We start from the raw sequence: 22,491 nt of genomic DNA on the forward strand, positions 1-22,491 counted from the left end.
ACAGGCCACGTCCTGACCGCAGGGCTGGGCGGGGTGGAGGGCTCGGCGTTCCGCCCGTCGTGCCTGGCGAGCTCGCTGCGGGCGCGCCGGGGCCCGGAGAGTCCCAACGCTCAGCTGCGCCGGAGCGGAGGCGGAGGAGATGGCGTCCCAGCCGCCGCCTCCCCCGAAACCCTGGGAGACCCGCCGGATTCCGGGGGCCGGGCCGGGGCCAGGACCGGGCCCCGCTTTTCAGTGAGTGTGGGACGCTTCAGGCCGCGAGCGTGGTGGGCCGGAGCGGGGACTCGTCCCCGGGCGGTTGAGGCCGTTGTGGCGGAGAGGTTCCCCTCCCCCTCTCTACCAGCCCCCAACCTCGAGGGGGTTGAGGTGGGCCGGGGAAGGGGGGGGTACGTGGGGAGTTTCGGTGTCTGACCGCAGTTTCTGACCCCTCGGCTCTCGATGCGACGTTCTCCAGGGAGCTGCTGCTGGGAGCCTCTCTGGGTCCCCGGGCTTGGAGTAAAGGGGGCGGCTTCCTGCCGCTTTCTGTTTGCGGGGCGCCCTGGCGGTACCGCTTGACCCCCTTTAAAGCGATAGACTTTTGATCTGTGGCGGAGGAGAGGGACATTTGCCCAGCCCCAGCTGGACGGGGAGCAGATTCCCTCTCAAGCTTTGGACAGCCTGTCGAGGAGGCTGTTTTTGTGTTAAAGCCCGAAAGGTCGCGTTTACGCAACTGGAACCGAAGCCTGTTACACAGTTGGCGTTGTTTTCCAGAATAACAGCGATGTTTCGGGCAGAGATTTGAGGCAGCAACCTGAAAGCGGGAGCTCTAAATCCAAGGCCTACGGATGGCTTTTGTGTGCAAAATAGTGTGTGATTTTTCTAAGGCCTGTGTTTTTTGTTTAAAACCAAAAAAAAAAAAAAATCAGTATTGAATAGATTTACAACTCAAAAAAAAGGTTAAAATAGAAGAAAAGAGTTTCACAACCTTGTTTGTTTTGTGTTGAGTGTGGACCTCGGCACCTTAATTCAGATGATGAAACTGGAATGGCACATATTCTAATACATTAAAATCCCCAACATACTGGAACGTATTTCTCCTATGCTCTAAAATCTTGTAATCTTTTATTTAATGCTAAGATGCTTGAACACAACAGCTACTTCATAATGACAGATACTTAACAAGTCATAAGCTTTAATTATGCTGTTAAACTGGGGTGACACTTTCTACTACCTTTTTGTGAGTGATGTGACTTGCTGAAAATTTGGACTGCTCTTTGGAAGAGAGGTTTTGTCCTTGCATCTGTTAAAGTTCTGTTTAGGGAAAATTGACCATTTCCCCACTCTTTTCTCTTTGTGAATTATTTTAAACGCGTAGAGACCAATGGAGAGTAAGATAATGCTTGGATGTGTATTTAAAAGAAATAACATTTTAAAAGAAATAAATTTAAAAGAAATAATATTTTGCCAGATTCCCCTCAGATTTTAAAAAAATTAAAATTAGAGAAACAGATAAGCCTTTCCATTCTGTTTCCTGCAGTAACTACTGTGCCTGTTTGGTGTTTAGTGTATCCAATAGCTTTTATACTTTATTTTATACTTCAGTATTTTTGTTTGTGTGTGCATTTACATATATATGTGTGTATATATATGTTCAAACTATCATTTTGCAAAATGTGCTTCCAGTAAATATTATTTATTTTGAGGTTTATCTTTTTCATACATATAGCTGTAGCTCATTTTAATTGCTGTTATGTAAAAGCAAACTGTTTATTTGCTCTGTTGTAGGTGTTAGAGTATTAGTTGTGATGTATTAAAAACTGCTGCAGTGAACATTCTTGCGCCTTTCGTCTTGTTCACATTTCCGAGGGGTTTCCTAATGTGTCACTGTCGTAAGTGGAATTGCGTGGTGGAAGGGCATGTTTATCTTCAAGTACTGACTATTGCTAGTTGTTCCCCAGAGTGGTTGTATATTAGTTTTTACTTTTCACCAGCAAGGTATTCTGTTCATTCTTTCCAGCACTTGATACTGTGGGGGGTGTAAAAAATTAACTCCTCCAACCTTTTTCAGTTCTGGCTGTGCTAATGATCCAATTAACAGAGACAGATTAATAGCAGAAAAGTATAAAATTTATTACGGATGTACATGTGGGGGTGCCGTAAGAATATGAGACCCAAAGACACGTTGGGCAGTTGAGGTTCATATGCCATTTTGGACTAAGAAGTGGTGGGGCAGGGGGTTCTTCAGGACTTTAAAGGGCAAGAAGACAATTCACATGGAGATGGAAAAGCAAATGTTTGGTAAATAAATGTTACCAAATCTTTAACAATAGGATACTGAGAGGACTTAGAACATACGAGTGTTGCTAGGTTCCGTCCTGTATATTACATACTAGTTTACATTAAACTATAATTACCTATGATGATACCTCCCTTCCTGGAGCACATACTCTATCAAAATTCCTTTTAGATAGTTAGGGGGAAGGTCAAAGTTTCTTTCTGAGTCTTTTGTTCCTTAATCACCAACTTAAAATCAATATCCCAAAAGGCTTATTTTGTGGTAGCAAAATTTTGGTCCCTTTCAATGATGTTATTTTTTTAGTACTGTATTTGCCAATCTAATGAATGTGAAATGATATTTCACTTTAACTTACACTTCTCTGATTAGTAGTAAGATTGAGCATCTTTTTTTAATGTTTATTAGCCATTTGAGCTTTTTCTATTGAATTTTCTTTTTTTGCCCAATTTTCTATTGGCTTTATCTTTGCTTATCAATTAATAGGAGTACTTTATTGTTCATACTAATCCTGTTTTCTTTGTATGTTTTAATATCTTTCAGTCTATGGTTTATCTTCTTTACATTCATATTCATGTTTGTTGTGCAGATACTTTTAATTTTAATATAGCCAAAATGTTCATATTCTTTGTGCTTCTTGTGTCTTGGTTTAAGAAATCCCTTCTCCTCAAATCAGGAAAATTTTTCTCTTTATTTTCTCTTAAATGTTCTGCTTTTCACATGTGTCTTTAATCCACCTGGAATTGACTTCGTTGTACAAAATCCATGTGAAATAGGGAACCTAATTTCTTTCCATGTGGATAATTAATTGTCCCAGTACCACCTATCCGTCTGTTCCATACTAGTTTATAACACCATCTATATCATGTCAAGTTTTCCTAGGTGTGTGGTTCTGTTTGAGGCACTTTCTGGTACGTTCTATTGGTCTGTCTATTCTTATGCTAGCACAACACTGTCTTTATAATAAGTTTTGATATTTGGTATGTCAAGAGCCTTCACACATTGCTATTCTTCAAAATTGTCTTTGTTACATTTAGCCTTTATTGAGAGACTTATTGGGATTTTTATTGGAACTTTATATTTTATTGGAACTTTATTTAATGATCAAGTAAGTCTTTCCATCTGTGAATATTGTACAAAGTGCATTTGGGGAGAATTTTGACCTTATTTGTCTTAAATAATGTTTTGTAATTGTCTCCATGAAGTTCTTTCCCATCTTTTGTAAAATAAGGATTATATCCAGCATAATTCAGACTTAATTTGTTCTGATGATTTGGTTATAATTCTCTTGTGTTCCATTTTTACAATCTTATTTACAAATAAGCTAGTATCAATAGCCAGCATTCTTGTATTGGTCCTGATTTTCTTTGGAGTGCTTCTCAAGCCTCACGATTATGTATGACATTTGCTTTTTGTTTGTTTTGTTTGTTCGTTTATTTGTTTTAAACTTTAAAAAAAATAATAGTATGTTTTTATTGATTTCAGAGAAAAGGAGAGGGAGAGAGAAAGGGGACATTGATTGGCTGCCTCCTACACGCCCCCTACTGGGGATGGAGCCCGAAACCTGGGCATGTGTTCTGACTAGGAATTGAGTCATTGACCTCCTGGTACAGGGTACTATGCTCAGCCAACTGAACCACAGTGGCTGGGCTGCTTTATATTTTTGATAGCTTTCCTATTGAATTTCTCAGATTTTCACTGTGAAGAAGTGTTAAATTTTATGAATGACTTTCCTGCATCTATTGAGATCAATCATATGAAAATGTGGTTTATCGTATCAATTAACTTTCTAATGTTGAGTTATCTTTGCATTTCTGGATGAACTCTGCTTAATTGTGATTATTTTGTAAAATACAATGCTGAATTCTGTTCTGATATTTTAAGATCTTTGCATATATGTTCCTAGGTGAAGTTGGCCTACAATTTTATTTCTTTGTGCTATCTTACTTTTGTGGGTTTGTGTCGAAGTTGTCTAACAAATTTTTCTGTTGAGTCTAATTTTTTTTCCTTTATAGGTAGATTGTCCTTTCTTTAGTAGCCTTTAAGATTTTACCTGATACCTTCGTCCTCTGCAGCTTTATTGTTCTGTATCAGGGTGAATATGCAGACTTACATATATACATTTATATTTTTTCCTCCTACTCAGTAGCCACAGTGTTCATGCTCAGTACCCACAGTTTTCAGTCTGAGGATACATATCTTTCTTTAATTCAGGAAAACCCTTACTAATTATATCTTAAAATATCGAGCACTTTTCTTTCCCATCGCTTCTTTTGGAACTCCTCTTAAACATTGTATCATGAATAGTTCCTGCTGTATCAACATCTGACTTACTGTGCTTTGGACTGTAAAGACATTTATTGTTTAGTTAAGAAGAATTGTAGAGATCTGTTAATTCAACATTGTCATTAGGAATCTATGTTTTTCCTGTCTTCCCTTTCTTTTCTTTTTTTCTTTCCCCTGTCACCTTTCTAATAGTTTTGGCCATCTCTGTCTTATTTCTTACCTCTTCTAAAGGAACCTCTTTTTCCTCTGACTGCTTTCAAGATTTTCTCTTTGTTTTTGGTTTTCAGCAATTATACTTTACTGAGCCTCACTGTGGTTTTCTTTTGGGTTGGATTCATAGAGATACTTGAATCTAACTTGATGTCTTTCATTAATTTCAGAAAAGTCTCAGCCATTATCTCTTTAAATATTGCTTTTGTCCATCATCTTTTCTCTTCTTTGACTCCAATTACATGTATGTTCTGTATTTCACCATACACTGTATCTTACACTCTTTTTCTGGATGTATCCTTTAGTTACTCATGCTTCATTCTGGGTACTTTCTTCTGAACTCTCTTCTAGTCCACTGATATTTTTCTTTCAGGGTGTCTAATCTGGTATTAAACCAGTGATTGAGTTCATGGTTTCAGGTATTTGATTTTTTCAGTTTTAGAATTTCCATTTAGTTTTGCTTTATAGTTTCTATTTCCTACTGAAAAATCTCAATTTTATTTTTTCCTTTTGAATATATTGATGATAGCTGTTTAAAGTCTCTGCCTAATAACTCCATTAGCAGTATCCCCTATGGATCTCTTTGTATTGCCTGATGTTGCTCTTTCTTTAAAACATGTAATTTTGTCATCGTATAGACCTAATTATTTTTTAATGAAAGCTGGACATTGTATACAGACAATTTAAAATGATTTGAGGCCTAGGATGGTATTTTCCTCCAGTGAGTTTTACTTTTGACATGTACCTTGAGTCACTAGCAATCTAGGATCATTTTAATTCAATAAAGAATTGAGCTTATTTGAAGCTGTGGTTTCAGTTCCTCCCAGGACTAGTCTATTTCCTGGAAACCTTCTTATCCTTACTCCTAGTATATGGCCCTTAAAGGTCCCAATCTAAAGTGTGGGGGTTTACATTGCCCCTCTTTGAGGGTTATGAACTCTAGTATTTGTATCCTTAGCATAGCCCAAGGAATCTATTAAAATCGCTGCTCAGCTTGGCCGGGCGTGGCTCAGTGGTTAAGCATTGTCCTAGGATCTAGGAGATCACGGTTCAATTCCTGGTCAGGGCACATGCCCAGGATGATATGGGCTCAATCCCCAGCCGGCGTTGTGCAGGAGGCAGTCGATCAATGATAGCTCTCATCATTAATGTTTCTATCTCTCTCTCTCCCCCTTCCTCTCTCTGAAATCAATAAAGATATATTAAATTAAATTAAATCGCTGCTCAGCTTCTCATCCTATCTACCATCTCTTCTGAAGTTGGCCCTTGGGCCTTGAGAAATGTCCCAAAATAGGCTGTCTGGGTTTTGGCACCATAATTCCTCAATTCCTTGTTCTCTCATGTCTTAAACAGATAATTTTCTATTTTTTCTAGCTTTTCTAGTTGTTTTCAGTGTAAGGGTTAGTCTGATGACCTAGAATGCCATTATGTGAGGTGAAATCCCCCAAGTTCTGTATTTCCACTCGGTTCCTTAGTGGGCTTTTTTTGTTTGTTTGCTTGTTGCCTCATAGTTACAAGATAACCCCTGTGGCTGTGGGCACTATATCTAAGGTTTGTACTGAAATTTTTTTCATATTTCCATGTTTTTATTTCATTTGTTTTTTTTAATGTTGTTTTAAAACTTGATTTCAGAGAGAGGAAGGGAGAGAGAGAGAAAGTTAGAAACATCAATGATGAGAGAGAATCATCGATCAACTGCCTCCTGCACACCCCCTACTGGGGATTGAGCCTGAAACCCTGGCATGTGCCCTGACCGGAATCGAACTATGACCTCCTGGTTCATGGGTCGACCCTCAGCCACTAAGCCAGCACCAGCCAAGCCATTTCAGTTTTGATTTCAAAGATGTTATTGCTTCATTATTTCTTTGACCATTTTAAACATATTTAGAATCTTTGTTGAGCTGTTATATAAAATTAATTTTTCCTTGAATGAGTTTTCATTCTTATTTTTGTTAGCTTGGTTTCTTAGTGTTTTCCTCTTGTGTGTGGCACTTTTGACATGTTCATTTCAAGTAAGAATTTTTTATTTCTGTTTCCTTTCCCTTCCCTTCTACATTCACCTCTGTCTGTCTGGTAGGTTTCCTATTGCCTCTACCTGCTCCCTCAGCTCCCATTCCCCACACAAGAATTGGGTATAAAATTGGTGGCTTAGATTAAGGATATTAAATATTAAGTGACTGAGTACTAGATAACTTGTTTCATTTTCTGAACTTGGGGCTTTATCAAAGTTCTCCCCCATTCTTCATTCTGTAACTTTCTAAAAATCCTAAACTGTCGTCAGCACATTTTACAGTCTCTTTTTAAACGGCAAGGTGGCATTTCCCAGCCCCCAGACTAGTTTCATTTGAGTGGAGCACATTTAGTTTTGATATTTCCCGGAAACCTAGGCCCTGCCTGTCACTGCCTGATTCTAGATCCAGGATTGTGTGTGTGTGTATACACACAATGGAATGTTACTCGGCCTGGCCATAAAAAAAGAATGAAATTTTACTATTTGCAACAACATGGATAAATCTAGAGGATATTATGCTGAGTGAAATAAGTCAGACAGAAAGACAGATTCCATATGATTTCACTTACATATGGAATCTAAAGAACAAATAAAACAGAAACAGACTCATAGATGCAGAAAACAAATTTGATGATTGCCAGATGGGAGGGGAATTGGGGGCTGGGTGGAAAAGGTAAAGGGATTAAGAAGTGCAAATTGACAGTTATAAAACAGTCACTGGGATGTAGAGTACTACAGAAGGCATATAGTCAATAGTATTGTAATAACTATGTGGGGGCCAGGTGGGTACTTGAATTATCAGGGTGATCACTTCGTAAATTATGTAATTGTCTAACCATTGTGCTGTACACGTGAAGTTAATATAAAGTAATATTGAATATTAACTGTAATTGAAAAATAAAATGTAAAAACGATACTCAACATCATCAGCCATCAGCAAAATGAAATCAAAACCACAGTGAGTTGCCACTTCCATCTACTAGAATGAATCTATCAAAGAGACAGATAATAAGTGTTGGCAAAGATGTGGAGCCTTCATGCACAGCTGGTAGGAATGTGAATGGAACAGTTATTTTGGAAAACAACCTGGCAGTTCCATAGAAGGTTAAACATAGAGTTACCATATGACCCAGCAATTCCATGCATGGACATATATACCCAACAGATGTGAAAGCATATGTCCACACAAAAACTTGCACATTAATTTTCATAGCAGCATTAGTCATAATAGCCAAAAAGTGGAAACAATCCAAATCTCCATCAAATGATGCATCGATAAATATAATTGAGCAGTAAAGGAATGAAGTGCTGATGCATGCTACAATATGGATAAACTTTCAAAATGTCATGCTAAGGGAAAGAAGCCAGTCACAAAATACTCCATATTGTGTGATTCCATTTACAGTAGAGCTTCAGTATTTGCGGATTCTGTATTTGCAAGTTCACCTACTCACTAAAGTTTATTAGTAACCTCAAAACCATTACTCATTGCACTTTCATGATCATTTGCACACATGCTTTAGAGTAGCAAAAGACCTGAGTTATCCCTCAGCTGAGGTCGGCAAAACAGCACTCTGGTTTCTTGTTTCAGCTCATAGTGTAAATGGGTCCTTTTCACAACTTACTTAGTGCCAGAGATTTTACTGTTTTAAAATGGCCCCCTAGGAGAGGAGTGTGACCTTCTCCTCTCCCCACCATGGTGTGTGCTTGTCCACCAATATCCGTGCACTCCGAAAAGGGAAACATTTGGCAAAAATGTCACTTTGCCTGCTGTGTTCAAGGCTCCCATTCAACCTATTGTGAACTTTATTCACACCAACTTGTGCAAAAACAATAGCCCTATGCTGTCAGTGAACTGGCAGGTCATCAAACCAGTGCCAAGTCTTGGGGTACTGGCAGAGCTGTGGCCCAAATTCCCAGAGTCCAAGGTGGTGGAATTCATCGTTCTGGCCAGGGTGCTTTTGGAAATATGTGTCATGGGGGCCACATGTTTGCACACAAACCAAAACCTGGCACCGTTGGCACCACAGAGTGAACACAACACAGAAATGATATGCCATCTGCTCGGCCCTCGCTACCTCGGCCTTACCAGCACTGGCCATGTCTAAAGGTCATAATTGAGGAAGTTCCTGAACTTCTTTTGGTGGTTGAAGATACAGTTGAAGGCTACAAGAAAACCAAGGAGGCTGTTTTGCTTCTTAAGAAACTTAAGGCCTGGAATGACATTAAAAAGGTCTATGCCTCACAGCGAGTGAGAGATGGCAAGGGCAAAGTGAGAAACTGTCGTATCCAGCACAGGGGACCTTGCATCATCTATAATGAGGACAACAGTATCATCGACCATTTTGAAACTTGCTCCTGGTGGGCATGTGGGCCATTTCTGCATTTGGACTGGAAATGCTTTCCACAAGTTAGATGATCTGTACAGCACCTGGCATAAAGCTGCCTCCCTCAAGAGTAACTACAACCTTCCCATGCACAAGATGTTCAATACAGACCTTAGCAGAATCTTGAAAAGCCCAGAGATCCAAACAACCCTCCAAGCACCATGCAAGAAGATTCACTGCAGAGTCTGAAGAAGAATCCACTGAGAAACCTGAGAATCATGTTGAAGCTAAACCCATATGCAGACCATGCGCCAGAACACCATTCTTTGGGAGGCCAAAAGCAACCAGCTCCAGGTGGATAAAGCAACAGCACTCAAAGCCAAATCAGATGAGAAAAGGGCTCCAGGCAAGAAGCCTGAGGTAGGGAAGAAAGGAAAGAAGGCTGTTGGTGTTAAGAAGCAGAAGAAGCCTTTGCCGGGGGGGGGGGGGGGGGGGGGGGGGGGGGGGGCTGCAGCTACCAAGAAACCAGCAGCTGAGAAGAAGCCTGCAGAAAAGAACCCACCACAGAAGAAAAGAAGCCTGTGGCATAAACTTAAATTTGTTTATTCCATAAAGGTCAGATCACTTTGGACAGCTAATTTTGAATAAAAAAGTGATCAAAGGGGGTGAGAGAGAAAAAATGACCTCCTAAGTACAGTGCTAAAGTGCTGCCTAGTATTCCTAAGGAGCATTGTTTTACTCAGAAGCAATGACTCAATATATGCCTTACATATATACTTCATAGAATACAACTATATAGAATATAACTTTATAGAATATAACTATATAGAATATAACTATAGCAAATAACAAGGACTGACTGTATGCAACTGCTCACGAGTATGAGATTTCTTTTGGGGATGATGAAAATGCCCTGAGTTACATATGGTGAAGGTTGTATAGCTCTGTGCATGTATAAAAACAAAATAGAAAACATTGAATTTTAAACTTTAAATGGGTGAATTTTATGATATGTGAGTTTTATCTCAAAAACAATTTAAATGAAGACATTTGAGGGTAATGAATATTTTTTGAATGTCAGTTGGATAATATATGATACAGAATTTTTAATTTTCAAAAATGGAAATATGGTTTTGTATGAAATACCTTTGTTGTTAGGAAATGGCATGCTGAGGTATTTAGGAGTAATATATCAAGTCCAACAGTTAATTTCAAATGGTTACACAATTTTCAAAAGACTAGAGAGGGAGAGAGGGATAGCAAATACGGCTAAACAATAGCAGTTGTTGAATCTAGATAGAATATATATGGATATTCATTGCGCTTTACTTTCAAGGTTTTTACCTTGAAATTTTTCAAAATTAAAAAGTTGGTGGGAGAGACTTTTTGCACATTCAGCATTGAGAATACACCTTCTGTTCTAGTTTAGCGGCCTGTTTACTTCTTATTTTGCTGGTCATAACACATAGCAGGACTGTACATGGACACTGAATATACTTGTGTATGCCAGAAATAGGTAGCATTAAAACCAGAGAAGAGGAAAACTCTTTTTTTCTTATTAAACATTCATATTTAATCCCTATACTTTTTAAAGTAATATATTCATCACAACTTGTGAAACAATACAAAGGTATATAAAGAAAAATAAACTGTACTAATAGTGTGGAATAGTATGTGTATTAAATATTCAGTAATGAAAGACCCCAATGTAGTGTTTATGACAGTACCTATTATATGCCAAGCACTATAGTAGATAATGGAAAAACAAGGAAAACTCCTATACCTTTGAGGAGCTCACCTTGTAGACGAAGCAAACGTGAAAACAAATGTAAGATACTGCACAAAGTATGGACAAAGAATTATGAGAAGGACTTTTTTTTTAAAGAATGCTTTTTTTAAAAAAAATATGTCTTACTTGATTTCAGAGAGAGGAAGAGAGAGAGAAATATCAATGATGAGAGTCATTGATTGGCCGCCTCCCACACACCCCCTACTGGGGATCAAGCCTGAAACCCAGGCATGTGCCCTGACCGGGAATTGAACCAAGATCTCCTGGATCATAGATTGATGCTCAGTCGCTGAGCCACACCAGCCTGGCAAGAAGGTCTTTTGATATTGGCAAAATAATTTAGAAAAAAAATACTAAGAACAAGTAGAAAAGCTAAGTGAAATATAAAAACATCTGCTTGAAGACATTATAGAGCAGATAAGATAAAGATTTATGGGGTGCAGATCCAGAAAAGATGGAAATCTACAAGATGAGCATGACATTTGAAAACACTCTTCCCATAGAAGTTTACAACAAACCTACGTGTAGCAAACATAATATGTAATGGTTACCTGTTGAAAACTTTTCTTTGAGATCAGGAATGAGACAAGGATGCCTACTATCATCACTATTCAAGATTGTACTGCATGTCCTAGATGTAAAACCTTAATAATCAGAGCTGTAAGAATTGAAAAAGAAGAAATAAACCTATCAATATTCACATACCGTATGACTGCAAATCTTAAGATTCTAGAAAATCCAAGGAAGAATCTGAAACAAAGTTGCTGGATACAAGGACCTTATTTTTTAAAACAATTATTTCTACATAACAGTAACAGTGAAATATTAGAAAGACATCAATGCACCAAAAAATAAAAAAAATATATAGGAATAAATCTAAAGAAAGAACTCCATATAGTAAACTGTAAAACATTACTGAGAGTCAAAGTTATTTTTAAAAACCATTTTTGAGAAAAATCTTCAAAAGGCCTAAATAAATGGAACATATATTATATTTGTGGGTTGAAACTCTCAGTATTATAAAGATGTTGATTACCTCAAGTTAATCTGCAGGTTCAATGTAATCCCAAACAGAATCTTGGTATGATTTTGGGAGGGAGAGAGGGTTATAGAACTTCCTGCTCTGATTCTTAAATATATATGGAAATTCAATGGATTAAATAGCCATTCACTTCATCTTCACTTTTGAAGATGAAGAACATTGTGGGAGGACTTGTTTTATTGGATATTAAGATCTATTATAAAAACTATACTAATTATTATAGTGTCAGGTACAAATATGGACAATATCTAGCAACCAACTCTGAGAAAATGGACAAGTGTCTTAAAAAGAAACTATGGATTGAGAATAGTACTAATAATTATAGCTTAAGTAAACTAGAAAATAGAGTTCATTCATTCAGCTATTTTATCTATGCATTTTGTCTTAACACTGAGATTCTAAGTAACTGGATATTAGAGACTATTTCTTACTCTTAACATACCTTCAATAGAATCTCAACATTAGATATAGAAGGTGTTTTTAGTTAATTTGAATTGAATCTATTGTGTTTAAGTTACTATTTTGAATCTTTTTTGGTTTTAGATCTGCTGATTTGGGTCCTACTTTACTGACAAGACCTGGACAACCAACACTTACCAGAGTGCCCCCACCTATTCTTCCAAGGCCATCACAGCAAACAGGAAGTAGCAGTATGAACACCTACAGACCTGCTTACAGCTCATTTTCTTCAGGATATGGTGCCTATGGAAATTCATTTTATGGAAGCTATAGCCCTTATAGTTATGGATATAATGGGTTAAACTATAACCGCCTCCGTGTAGATGATCTTCCGCCCAGTAGATTTGTTCAGCAAGCTGAAGAAAGCAGCAGAGGTGCATTTCAGTCCATTGAAAGTATTGTGCATGCATTTGCCTCTGTCAGTATGATGATGGATGCTACCTTTTCAGCTGTGTATAACAGTTTTAGGGCTGTATTGGATGTAGCGAATCATTTTTCCCGATTAAAAATACACTTCACAAAGGTTTTTTCAGCTTTTGCATTAGTTAGGACTATAAGGTATCTTTATAGACGGTTACAGTGGATGATAGGTTTAAGAAGAGGCTCCGAGAATGAGGACCTATGGGCAGAAAGTGAAGGAACTGTGGCTTGCCTTGGTGCTGATGACAGAGCGGCTAACTCAGCAAAATCTTGGCCAATATTCTTGTTCTTTGCTGTTATCCTTGGCGGTCCTTACCTCATCTGGAAACTGCTATCTACCCACAGTGATGAAATAACAGGTAAGAGTAAGGGAATGGGTTCAGAAACCACATAACAATCTCAGATTTCAAGAATAGATTTGTTCAATTAGCATTCTTTATATTTATTTATGTATAATATTTTGATCCTGTCATATTTTTAGTTAAGAACTTCAGACCCAGAAGAGATACACAGCAAAACAGGCCTGGTGATTTATTCATTGTCCATTCAGTGTAACAGTGCATATTACCTAACTGCTCTTCACAAGGCACTGAACTTGCTGCTGTGGAGTATATAAGGATGCATAGGACATAATCACCCTTATTTCTAAAAGTTATTGGCAGGGAGGTGGGGAAGACACATACAGGTAATTGTAATGAGGCAGAAAGAGTGTGATAAGGAATATGACAGTTGGGGAAAGACAAGGTTTATTGAGCCTTTTTTATATGCAAGACACTGCTAGGTGTTTTGTGTATTTTATCTCATTTAATTCTTAGAATAACCCTAAGAGATAGGAGTTATCTTCATTTTACAAGTGACAAAACTAAGGTTCAGAGAAGTCATTTGCCCAAGGTCACATCTTTAATAAGGTAGAACTAGAAACAAAACCAGGCCTGTTGGACTGTTAAGTTCCTATTCCACCAACTGGTACAGAATGCTATCTCAATTTAGAAAGGCAAAGCTAAATTTTATTTATTTATTATTTATTTATTTATTTTGTCTGTTGGTATCCAAGAAGCTGCACTTAAGTTAGATTTTTGAAGGACAGGTAACATTTCATCAGTTAACTGGGGAAAAGCAGACTGTTGAGTAGATGAAACAGCTTGAACAAGAGTGCATAGGCAGGAAATAGAATATTCAGCAGCTGTCCTGTAGCATAGAATAAAAGGATAATAAGGATGAAAAGTAAGGTTGAAGACTAATAATGGAATATCTTAATTTTTGTTTAGTAAGGAAAGGATGGGGTTTTTGTTTGTTTTGTGTATGTGTGGGGTTTTTTTAGCAGACCTATACATATAAATAGTGTTCTGAAAAGATCAGCCTGTCTCAGGTGTTTGAACTTCGGGATCCACTTATATGCTGATTTTTTCATTAAATACAATCAGCCCTTTGCATCTGCAGGATTTGAATCCATGGATTCAACCAACCGTGGATCAAAAACAGTATTTTCACATTCCCAACCATGGATGAAAAATACTATTTTTCATTCATTGTTAGTCAAATCCTCAGATACGAAGGACTGACTTACAGAGTCAAAAGATATACATCGACTTTGAACTGCATGGAGGTCAGCACTTCTAACCCCCTGCATTGTTCAAGGGTCACCTGTAGAAGTCAGAAGGGAATAGTGCCATGGGGAAAAAATAAAGCAGGGAAGGGTGTTGCAGAACCAGGATTGGGAAATGGGGTTACAATGCTACACCGTCAGGGAAGGCCTCCCTAAAGGAGGTAAGAGATTAAGCCCTGCACCTATTTGAGGCATAGGGAACAGCAAAAGCGCAAAGGTATGTAAGTGGTAGTGTGCCTGGCGTGTCATGTGAACAGCAAGGAGGCCAATGGTAAAGGAGCAAAGTCTGAGTAACAGGAGATGAAGGAGGGAAGAATACAGTGTTTTGAGACCTCCATGCAAGGGCAAAGGAAATTTCCATATTTCAAAGTCCATTGAATTATGCAGTTGAGAAGTTTCCACTTGACGTTCATTTGGAAGTGATTAATCTCTAATGACATGGCATAAATTAATACAAAAGAAGAATTTAACAGAATTCTACTCTACTCGTCTTCTTATGGATGGATATGCTCAATTAAAAGCATAAGTTCAGTGGATTGATACCAGGATTTGTTAATACCTGTGTGAAAAAATATTTTCAAAGATGAAATACCTCAAATCTCATTATGGATGAGCATTAACAGATGAACATTTGCACTTGATGATAGGAAACACTACCTTTAAACACCAAAATATTATCCCACCCCCAAAATCCCATTCTTCTCAGTAGTAGACCTGTATTATAAAAAAAGAACTCCCTTTTTATTGTATTTTGAGTTTCATCAAAAAATTTATGGAAAAGTTGTTTCTTTTGTTAAATAAGTACAGTATCTTCAATTTGCCTCATGACCTGCAAAACCTAAAATATTTACTATCTGACCACTTATGGAAAAAAAAATTGCTAACCCTTGGCTTATAGTAAGGGAGCTAGAATTTTGAGCTTCAAAAAAGGGAAAAATTCATAATAGATATCCTGGTGAACACACTGTTGATTTTTACATTATATTAATTATAGAATTTACTTCAGGGGTGACTTTTCTTGTCAAATAAATTTATGCAGTTTGCAAACCATAACCAGTAAAATATCTTCATTTTTCTTTTGTATGTTTTACTAATCTAGTCTTAATTTGGTTTTTAGACAACACCAACTGGGCAAGTGGTGAAGATGACCATGTAGTTGCTAGAGCAGAATATGATTTTGCTGCCCTTTCTGAAGAAGAAATTTCTTTCCGTGCTGGTGATATGCTAAACTTAGCTCTCAAAGGTAACAAACCATGAATAAATTGAAATTATCTGTGAATTTTTAGAATTTGTAAATGTAGTATAAAAATTCCAACAAAGGATATTGGTTATTGTTAGTTAACTCAGAAGTAGTTTCTAGGATTTTGCTTTTGTGTCTGTTTTGAACTTTCAAATCTGGGCAGTGGGGGAGAAATGCCCCAACAAAGTTGTTCCAGTAATGTTTCACCGAGATAAGAGTTTGTTTATATAATCTCTTCTAAACCCCAAACACTTGAATTCTAAACTCTGTTAATCCCCACACAAAAGCATGAGGTAAACACTAGTATTACAAATCTAACAAACCAAAGAAATTATCTGGCGTCATTGAAGTATCCCTTTCCTCCTCTAATTGTGGGTGCTGTTGCTGCTTTCTTTTTCACTTGAATAGTGTTTACTTCAGAAACTTCAACATGAATATTTTAGGAATTACTGTCATGAAGTATTTGGACCAGATCACTAACAGTTTTTAATTGCTCCAGACATGGCCTTTTTCTTCAGCCATCCCCAGTAATGATCATAATTTTTGTTGATTTACAAAAAAAAAATCTTTTGTGTGTTTGTGGGGATTCAGGTTTGCTACGAAAAGTCACATTGTTGGTAAAGATACCAGTAATAATAACCACTGTTGTTTATAGAATACTACTTACTATGTACAAGGCACTATACTTTCCATATTTTATTTAACCCTTATAATAATAATGCTGTGAAATGCGAACTGTTATTTTTGTCCCTGTTTTAGACATAAGAAAACTAAGACTCAGAATTCTGAGTAAATTGTCCAGTATTACAAAACTAAGAAGTAGTGGAACTGGACTATGAACCTAGGTTTATTTGACTTCAGAACCACTTTGGCTGTTTTCTGTGTGACCTCTTAAATGGAAGCTTTAGCTTTTAATTGCTTTTAGTCACTCTTTACATAAGGAAAAAATACCTTCACTATTCAAATCATTAGTTTAATGTGTAAATAATTAAAATTTTTGGATCAAATTTGCTGAATCTCTGCCATATCCCCTCATACACAAAATCTTGGCTTCTAAGCATTATATTCATGTTTTTTGGTGAAAATCACACCTTACTCTTTTGGATTTCAAAAGAATGGTTTTTTTATAAGATTTATTTTTATAGATAGGACCAATACAGAAATTAGTTTTAATTGATCTAAATAAACAATAAAGGTTTCTTTCAATTACATTATAATAATTCAGAAAAATGTTATAGCTTAGATTAGATATTCTACTAATCTTGCCTCTAAACACTTTGTCTTTGCTTCTTTGCTTTTTTCCATTGCTCAAGTAAAGTATATGTATTTAGAACAAAATCAGTCATACACATTAGTTTCTTGTTTGTTTCTTTTTATAGCATATCAAACATTCAAATGTCATATTGTGCCTAAATTACAATGTTGAACTGAAACTCTAGTGTTAAACAACTTTTTAAAGACATGGATAAAATAGGTGGGAGAATACCAAAATACAAAATTAAATATATTAAATAACCTTTCCTACTTTAAGCTTAAGTTATTGCCTTTAACTTTTTGTCATAAGGCTGGAGATAATAGAGGTCTTCATTTTTGCCCATTTTGGATTAATATTAACATTCACTGTCTTCAGGATTGTTTATCATTGTCACATAGAATGACTTTTATATTTTGGCCAAAAGTATGTAAAGCTGGCTGCCATGGCCCATGTGGCCTAGTGATTAGAGCGTCGACCCGTGCACCAATGGGTCTCAAGTTCCATTTCCGGTCAAGGGCACATACCTGGGTTGCAGGTCCGATCCCTGGCCCTGGTCGGGGAGCATGTGGGAGGCAACTAATCGATGTGTCTCTCTCACATCGGTTTTTTTTTTTCTCTCTCTCTCCCCCTCCCCTCCTTCTTCCACTCTCTCTAAAAAATCAAAGGAAAAAATACCCTCAGGTGAGGATTAAAAAAACAAAAGAAAGCTGACTTACATGAAGGTATATATTTCTTTTCTATACTTACCCCTGACTTATCCTATTAAGAAGGATTGAGAAATTCATTTCTCAAATTCCAATTTAAAATATGAAAGACATTGATGTTAGCTTTCAGCTTTTGGGGTAGCTGAATCTCCTTACTCTATGAATGGACCAACTAATATAAACTTTATGTTCTTCAAGGTTGGAAAAAATATTTAGTAAGTATAAAAACGTATAAATTATAAGAAGGGACCCTAGAACTGTTAAGCCTATTACCATTTGATATTGAATATATGTGTATATGCTATTCGTTTATATATTTTATTATGTAAGTGTAACACAGCTTTTACTTAGTATTTTACTATTAATATTCTGTTGGACCTCCAAAGTATAATTACAAGACTGTCTATTCTTTCATCAGAACAGCAACCCAGAGTGCGTGGATGGCTTCTGGCTAGTCTTGATGGTCAAACAACAGGACTTATACCTGCTAATTATGTCAAAATTCTTGGTAAAAGAAGAGGTAGAAAAACACTGGAATCCAGTAAAATTTCCAAGCAACAACAATCTTTGACCAACACAACACTAATTAAAGGAGCCACAGCTGCTGATTCTTTGGATGAACAGGAAGCTGCCTTTGAATCTGTTTTTGTTGAAACTAGTAAGGTTCCAGTTGTACCTGATTCCGCTGGGATAAGTGGAGATAAACAAGATCTTTGAACTTTAGAGTACTTTTAAAAAATTACTTCTTATAAAGAAATTATTCTACAATCCAGTGAACACATTTATTGCTATTCCAGGTATTTTGCTGCTAGAAATTGTTAAAGTTGTACACTAGTATGTTGGTCTAGTGACCTGGTTACATTTTACAAGTTATTGGACCAGAAGGATATTTGTTTCACCTAGATTTTAAGATTATGGGAACTTTCATTTTCATCTTATTTAAAACCCTGTGTTTATTGCCTGACCCAGTTGAAGCATCGTCCTGTACAACAAAAAGTTTGCGGGTTTGATTCCTGGTCAGGGCAAATACTTAGGTTTTGGGTTCCATCCCCCATTTGGGGCACATACAGGAGGCAACTGATCAATGTTTCTCTCTCTCTTTCCCTCTTCCTATCTAAAATCAATAAACATATCCTCAGATGAGGATTAAAAAAAGTAAAACCCTATGTTTACTGAAGGAGTTAAGAGTAATGAACTACAGAATATATTGTTTGCTACAGTAGGGATTATTAATGCTTTTTAAAATTCTACATTAATTGTCTTGGAATCCTCAGAAATTGAGTGCTAACATATGAGAACAGGGAAAAAGGCTAATTTTTTTTTTACAACTTTAATTATATCGAATAATAAAAATTTTCTGACCTGTATTACATTCAGTCTTGGGTTTGTTTTAAGCAGTAATATATTTTTGCCCACTAACAATTGATAACATCTTTTATTGTATTTTTAAAAATTTATCTTGGAAAGGTCACTGGAAGCATTGTGAAGGAGATGGTTCTAAAGTATATTTAGCCTTAATAGTTTTCCCTGCTACTAAAAAGGTTGACATTTATCTTTCTTACAGATTATTTCCATTTCTTCTAAGGAGCAAAGAACTTTTTTCCCTTTACAATATGACTAGTTTCATCCAGGGTGAATCAGGGTATAGGAAAGATTTACTTTCTTTTCCTCCAACCAGGAGTCAAGTCCTTGGAGTTTGTGCATAATGATATAATCAATTCTAGCAGTAATGATTTAAAATCTTCTCACAGATTCTCTGCTTCTAACTAATACAGTTTTCAAGAGTACATATTCAGGCTGTTCATTGAACACATTTGTTTTTAGGTTTAGTTTTTAATACTTGAGACTAAATAAAATTCTGAATTGCCATTTGGCAAATGGTAATGCTATTTGACTTTTTTGCTTAATAATAACTTAAAAGGCAGTTAAATTTCAATACCCTGAATATTTACACACAGGATTGGAAAATTTGTATACTTGTGATCATACTACAAAATAATACTGTCAGGAATACATGTGTACAAGAATATATTCACAGGTATATTTCCATTTTTGTTCCACAATTATAGGTTCCGCTTTGTTTTGTTATAGAGTAATTTATAGAAATTTTCTTGAAACAAATTTTTGATAAAACAAATTATTTGGCGTTGAGACATCTGAATTGAATGCTATAAGTGAAGTGTAGAGGTGAAATGTCGAGTCAGTCTCTTTAGGTTAGAAAAGGTGAGTCTTTACAATAGGATTTGTGACTGGTAGTAAAGATGTTTAGGGAAAGAGTATAGCACAGAATGAATAATAGGAATAACTTCACTTTTCCTAGGGTGTTTATTTTTTGGTTAAGTATGCTAAATTGCAATATATATTAGCTGACTGGTAACTATTTGTGTCTAAAAATTCCTTTTCTATTAAAATTCTAGAAAAGGAATTTAGGACTAGAATAAGAAATTTTGTAATCTTTTTTATTATGACAGTTTTAGTATACTTTTTTTAGATGATATTAAATGTAATGTTCAGGGCTTCAATATTGTAATTTTTAGGAACTTATTTAAGGAGTACTGCTTTACAGAAATTACTAACTAAATCCAAAACATTTTCAATTAAATAAAATAATAAATTACAAGTTACAACAAGAAAACGTTTTATTTACAAATTTTTTCTGATTTTATTTTGTCAGTTTAGAAAGGAAAACGTAAGAGGATTATAAATTTTCATGTTTTAACATGTTATTTATGTACTTGATTTATTTCAGTGTGTCATAATTATACATTTACTTGAATATAGCTATCCTTATCTTGTGCTTCCTTTAATGGAAAAAACAGAAATTGAATACAGTTAAAATTTTATTTTTAATAGATTGTGAAGTTACTTTTACTGGAAAAATAAAAATACATTAAACTTGATTGACATTTTTTGAAGATAACTCTTTTTGCAGGATTGGAATTGATATAAAAAGTCTCTCTTTTTCGCCCTGGTCGGTGTTGCTCAGTGGTTAGAGTGTTGGCCCCGAACTGGAGGGTCTTGAATTTGATTCCCGGTCAACGGTGTGTACCTGGGTTGCAGTTTCAATACCCAGTCCCAGCCGAACGAGTTCAGGAGGCAGCCAGTCCCTGTGTCTCTCACATCATTTCTCTCTCTCCCCCTTTTCCACTCTTTCTAAAAATCAATGGAAAAAATATCCTCAGGTGAGAATTAACAACAAAAAGGTCTCTCTTTTTCTTCCTGTTATTGTGTATACTAACTACTGCAAACCAATGTGTCTGTTCTATTTCCTTGTGAGGTAAAGAAAAATTAGATTTACATTTATATAAAAATTAGATATCTAGATGGTGAATTAAATAAAAATAAGACTACTGCCGTGACCAGTGTTGCTCGGTTGGTTGGGCGTTGTCCTGTGCACTGAAAGGTGGTCAGTTCGATTTCTGGTCAAGGCACATGCCTGGGTTGCGGGCTTGATCCCTGGTGGGGTGGCGTGAAGGAGGCAGTGGATCCCTCTTACGTCGATGTTTCTGTCTCACTTTCCCTTCCTCTCTCTCTCAAAGTCAATTTTTTAAAATCTTAAAAATAAGACTACAAATCTAGGTTTGGGATTCTAATCTGGACACCACTACTACTTACTATAAGATTTAATTCACATTAGTTTCCTCGTTGATAATGTTGGACATAGAAGCTACATCTGCCTCATATGAACGTGTCCCCCCACCCCACCCAAGTAGGATTTTTTATTTGTCACCATTAAGTCTGAATTTTAAGCAGATTCTTGGACTGGGGGGTCATATCCATCAGCCCGTTCAACTTTAGCACCTGTCTCATCCCTAGTAGCTTTTCCAGATCTGCTAACTTCAGTGTGAATCTCCATGAGTTTTCCTAGTTCATATTTGGGCTTCTTTAGCATTTGATTTTTCTAACAAAGACATGATGGAGCAGGTGAAAAGATTGGCAAGCCCTTTCTGTCTTTTCAGTGCTGTCTGGAATCAATTTATTGACCACTTCTTTCAAATCATTTGTACCTCTTGGGTCATGATTCCCATTATCCGTATGTTCTTGACCTCAAAATTTATTATTTTCAGGCCTTATATTTTATCTGAGTTCCAAATTCATATATCCACCTACCACTTTGATATCTTAACTTGGTATCTGAAGTTTAGAATGGTTAAAAATCCTGACCTTCACTTCAAACCCTGTTTCTCCTCCATTCTCTTCCCTTTGCTAGTAAATGACAACTACATTTTTCCATTTGTTTAGGCCAGAAACTTTGGAACCCTTTTTATTTCTCTCATTCACACCCCACATATACTATTGTAATAGCCTATGACTTGTCGCTCTTCTGCCTCTATGTCAGAAGACCTATAGTCAGTTGTCAAAACAGGGACAGAGTATTCATTTTTTTTTAAAATCTAAGTCCTATCACAACACTCCTCTGCTAATTCCTGCCAGAGGTTTCCCATTGACTCAGTACAAACTCAAAGTCCTACAGTGGTCTACAAGTGGTTGTGTGGTCTGACCCCCTTCAACTCTTTACCTCCTGCTTTCCCCACAGGTGTCATGTTGGCTTCCTTGCAGTCACTTTAACATTCTAGGCATGCTTTCACCTTAGGACCTTTGCACAAAGTTTTTCTTATGCCTGGACATTCCCAGAGATTCTCACAGCCCTCTTCGCAACTTTCTGGTCATTGCCCAAGGGTCATCTCAATGAGCCCATCCATGTCACCCTGTTTTAAACTGCAACCCTCTACATTCCCTTATCCTTCTTTGCTTTTTTGTTTTGTTTTGTTTTTGTAGTATATATTGCTTCATGTTTTCCTGCATCCCACAATGAAACAGTACCTCGCATATTTTAGGCACTCATATGTTGAAAGAGCGGATAAATCATACT

General features: G+C 36.7%; 1 protein-coding gene and 1 pseudogene across 2 annotated transcripts; both read left to right on the top strand.

Moving 5' to 3' along the window:
• Window positions 1-50: 50 nt before the first annotated feature.
• Window positions 51-20,582, top strand: PEX13 (peroxisomal biogenesis factor 13). The gene is made up of 4 exons (XM_081156761.1): window positions 51-231; window positions 12,478-13,172; window positions 15,537-15,662; window positions 18,037-20,582. The coding sequence occupies exons 1-4, from the start codon at window positions 140-142 to the stop codon at window positions 18,333-18,335; spliced, it is 1,212 nt and encodes a 403-aa protein (XP_081012887.1). The 5' UTR covers window positions 51-139; the 3' UTR covers window positions 18,336-20,582.
• On the top strand, window positions 8,464-9,693 carry LOC308565940 (large ribosomal subunit protein uL4 pseudogene; annotated as a pseudogene). The gene has a single exon. The product of its transcript is annotated as a large ribosomal subunit protein uL4 pseudogene (transcript).
• Window positions 20,583-22,491: the final 1,909 nt, after the last annotated feature.

The sequence above is a fragment of the Miniopterus schreibersii genome, assembly GCF_964146895.1.
Source record: "Miniopterus schreibersii genome assembly, chromosome: 13".
In the NCBI taxonomy this organism is placed as follows: Eukaryota; Metazoa; Chordata; class Mammalia; order Chiroptera; family Miniopteridae; genus Miniopterus; species Miniopterus schreibersii.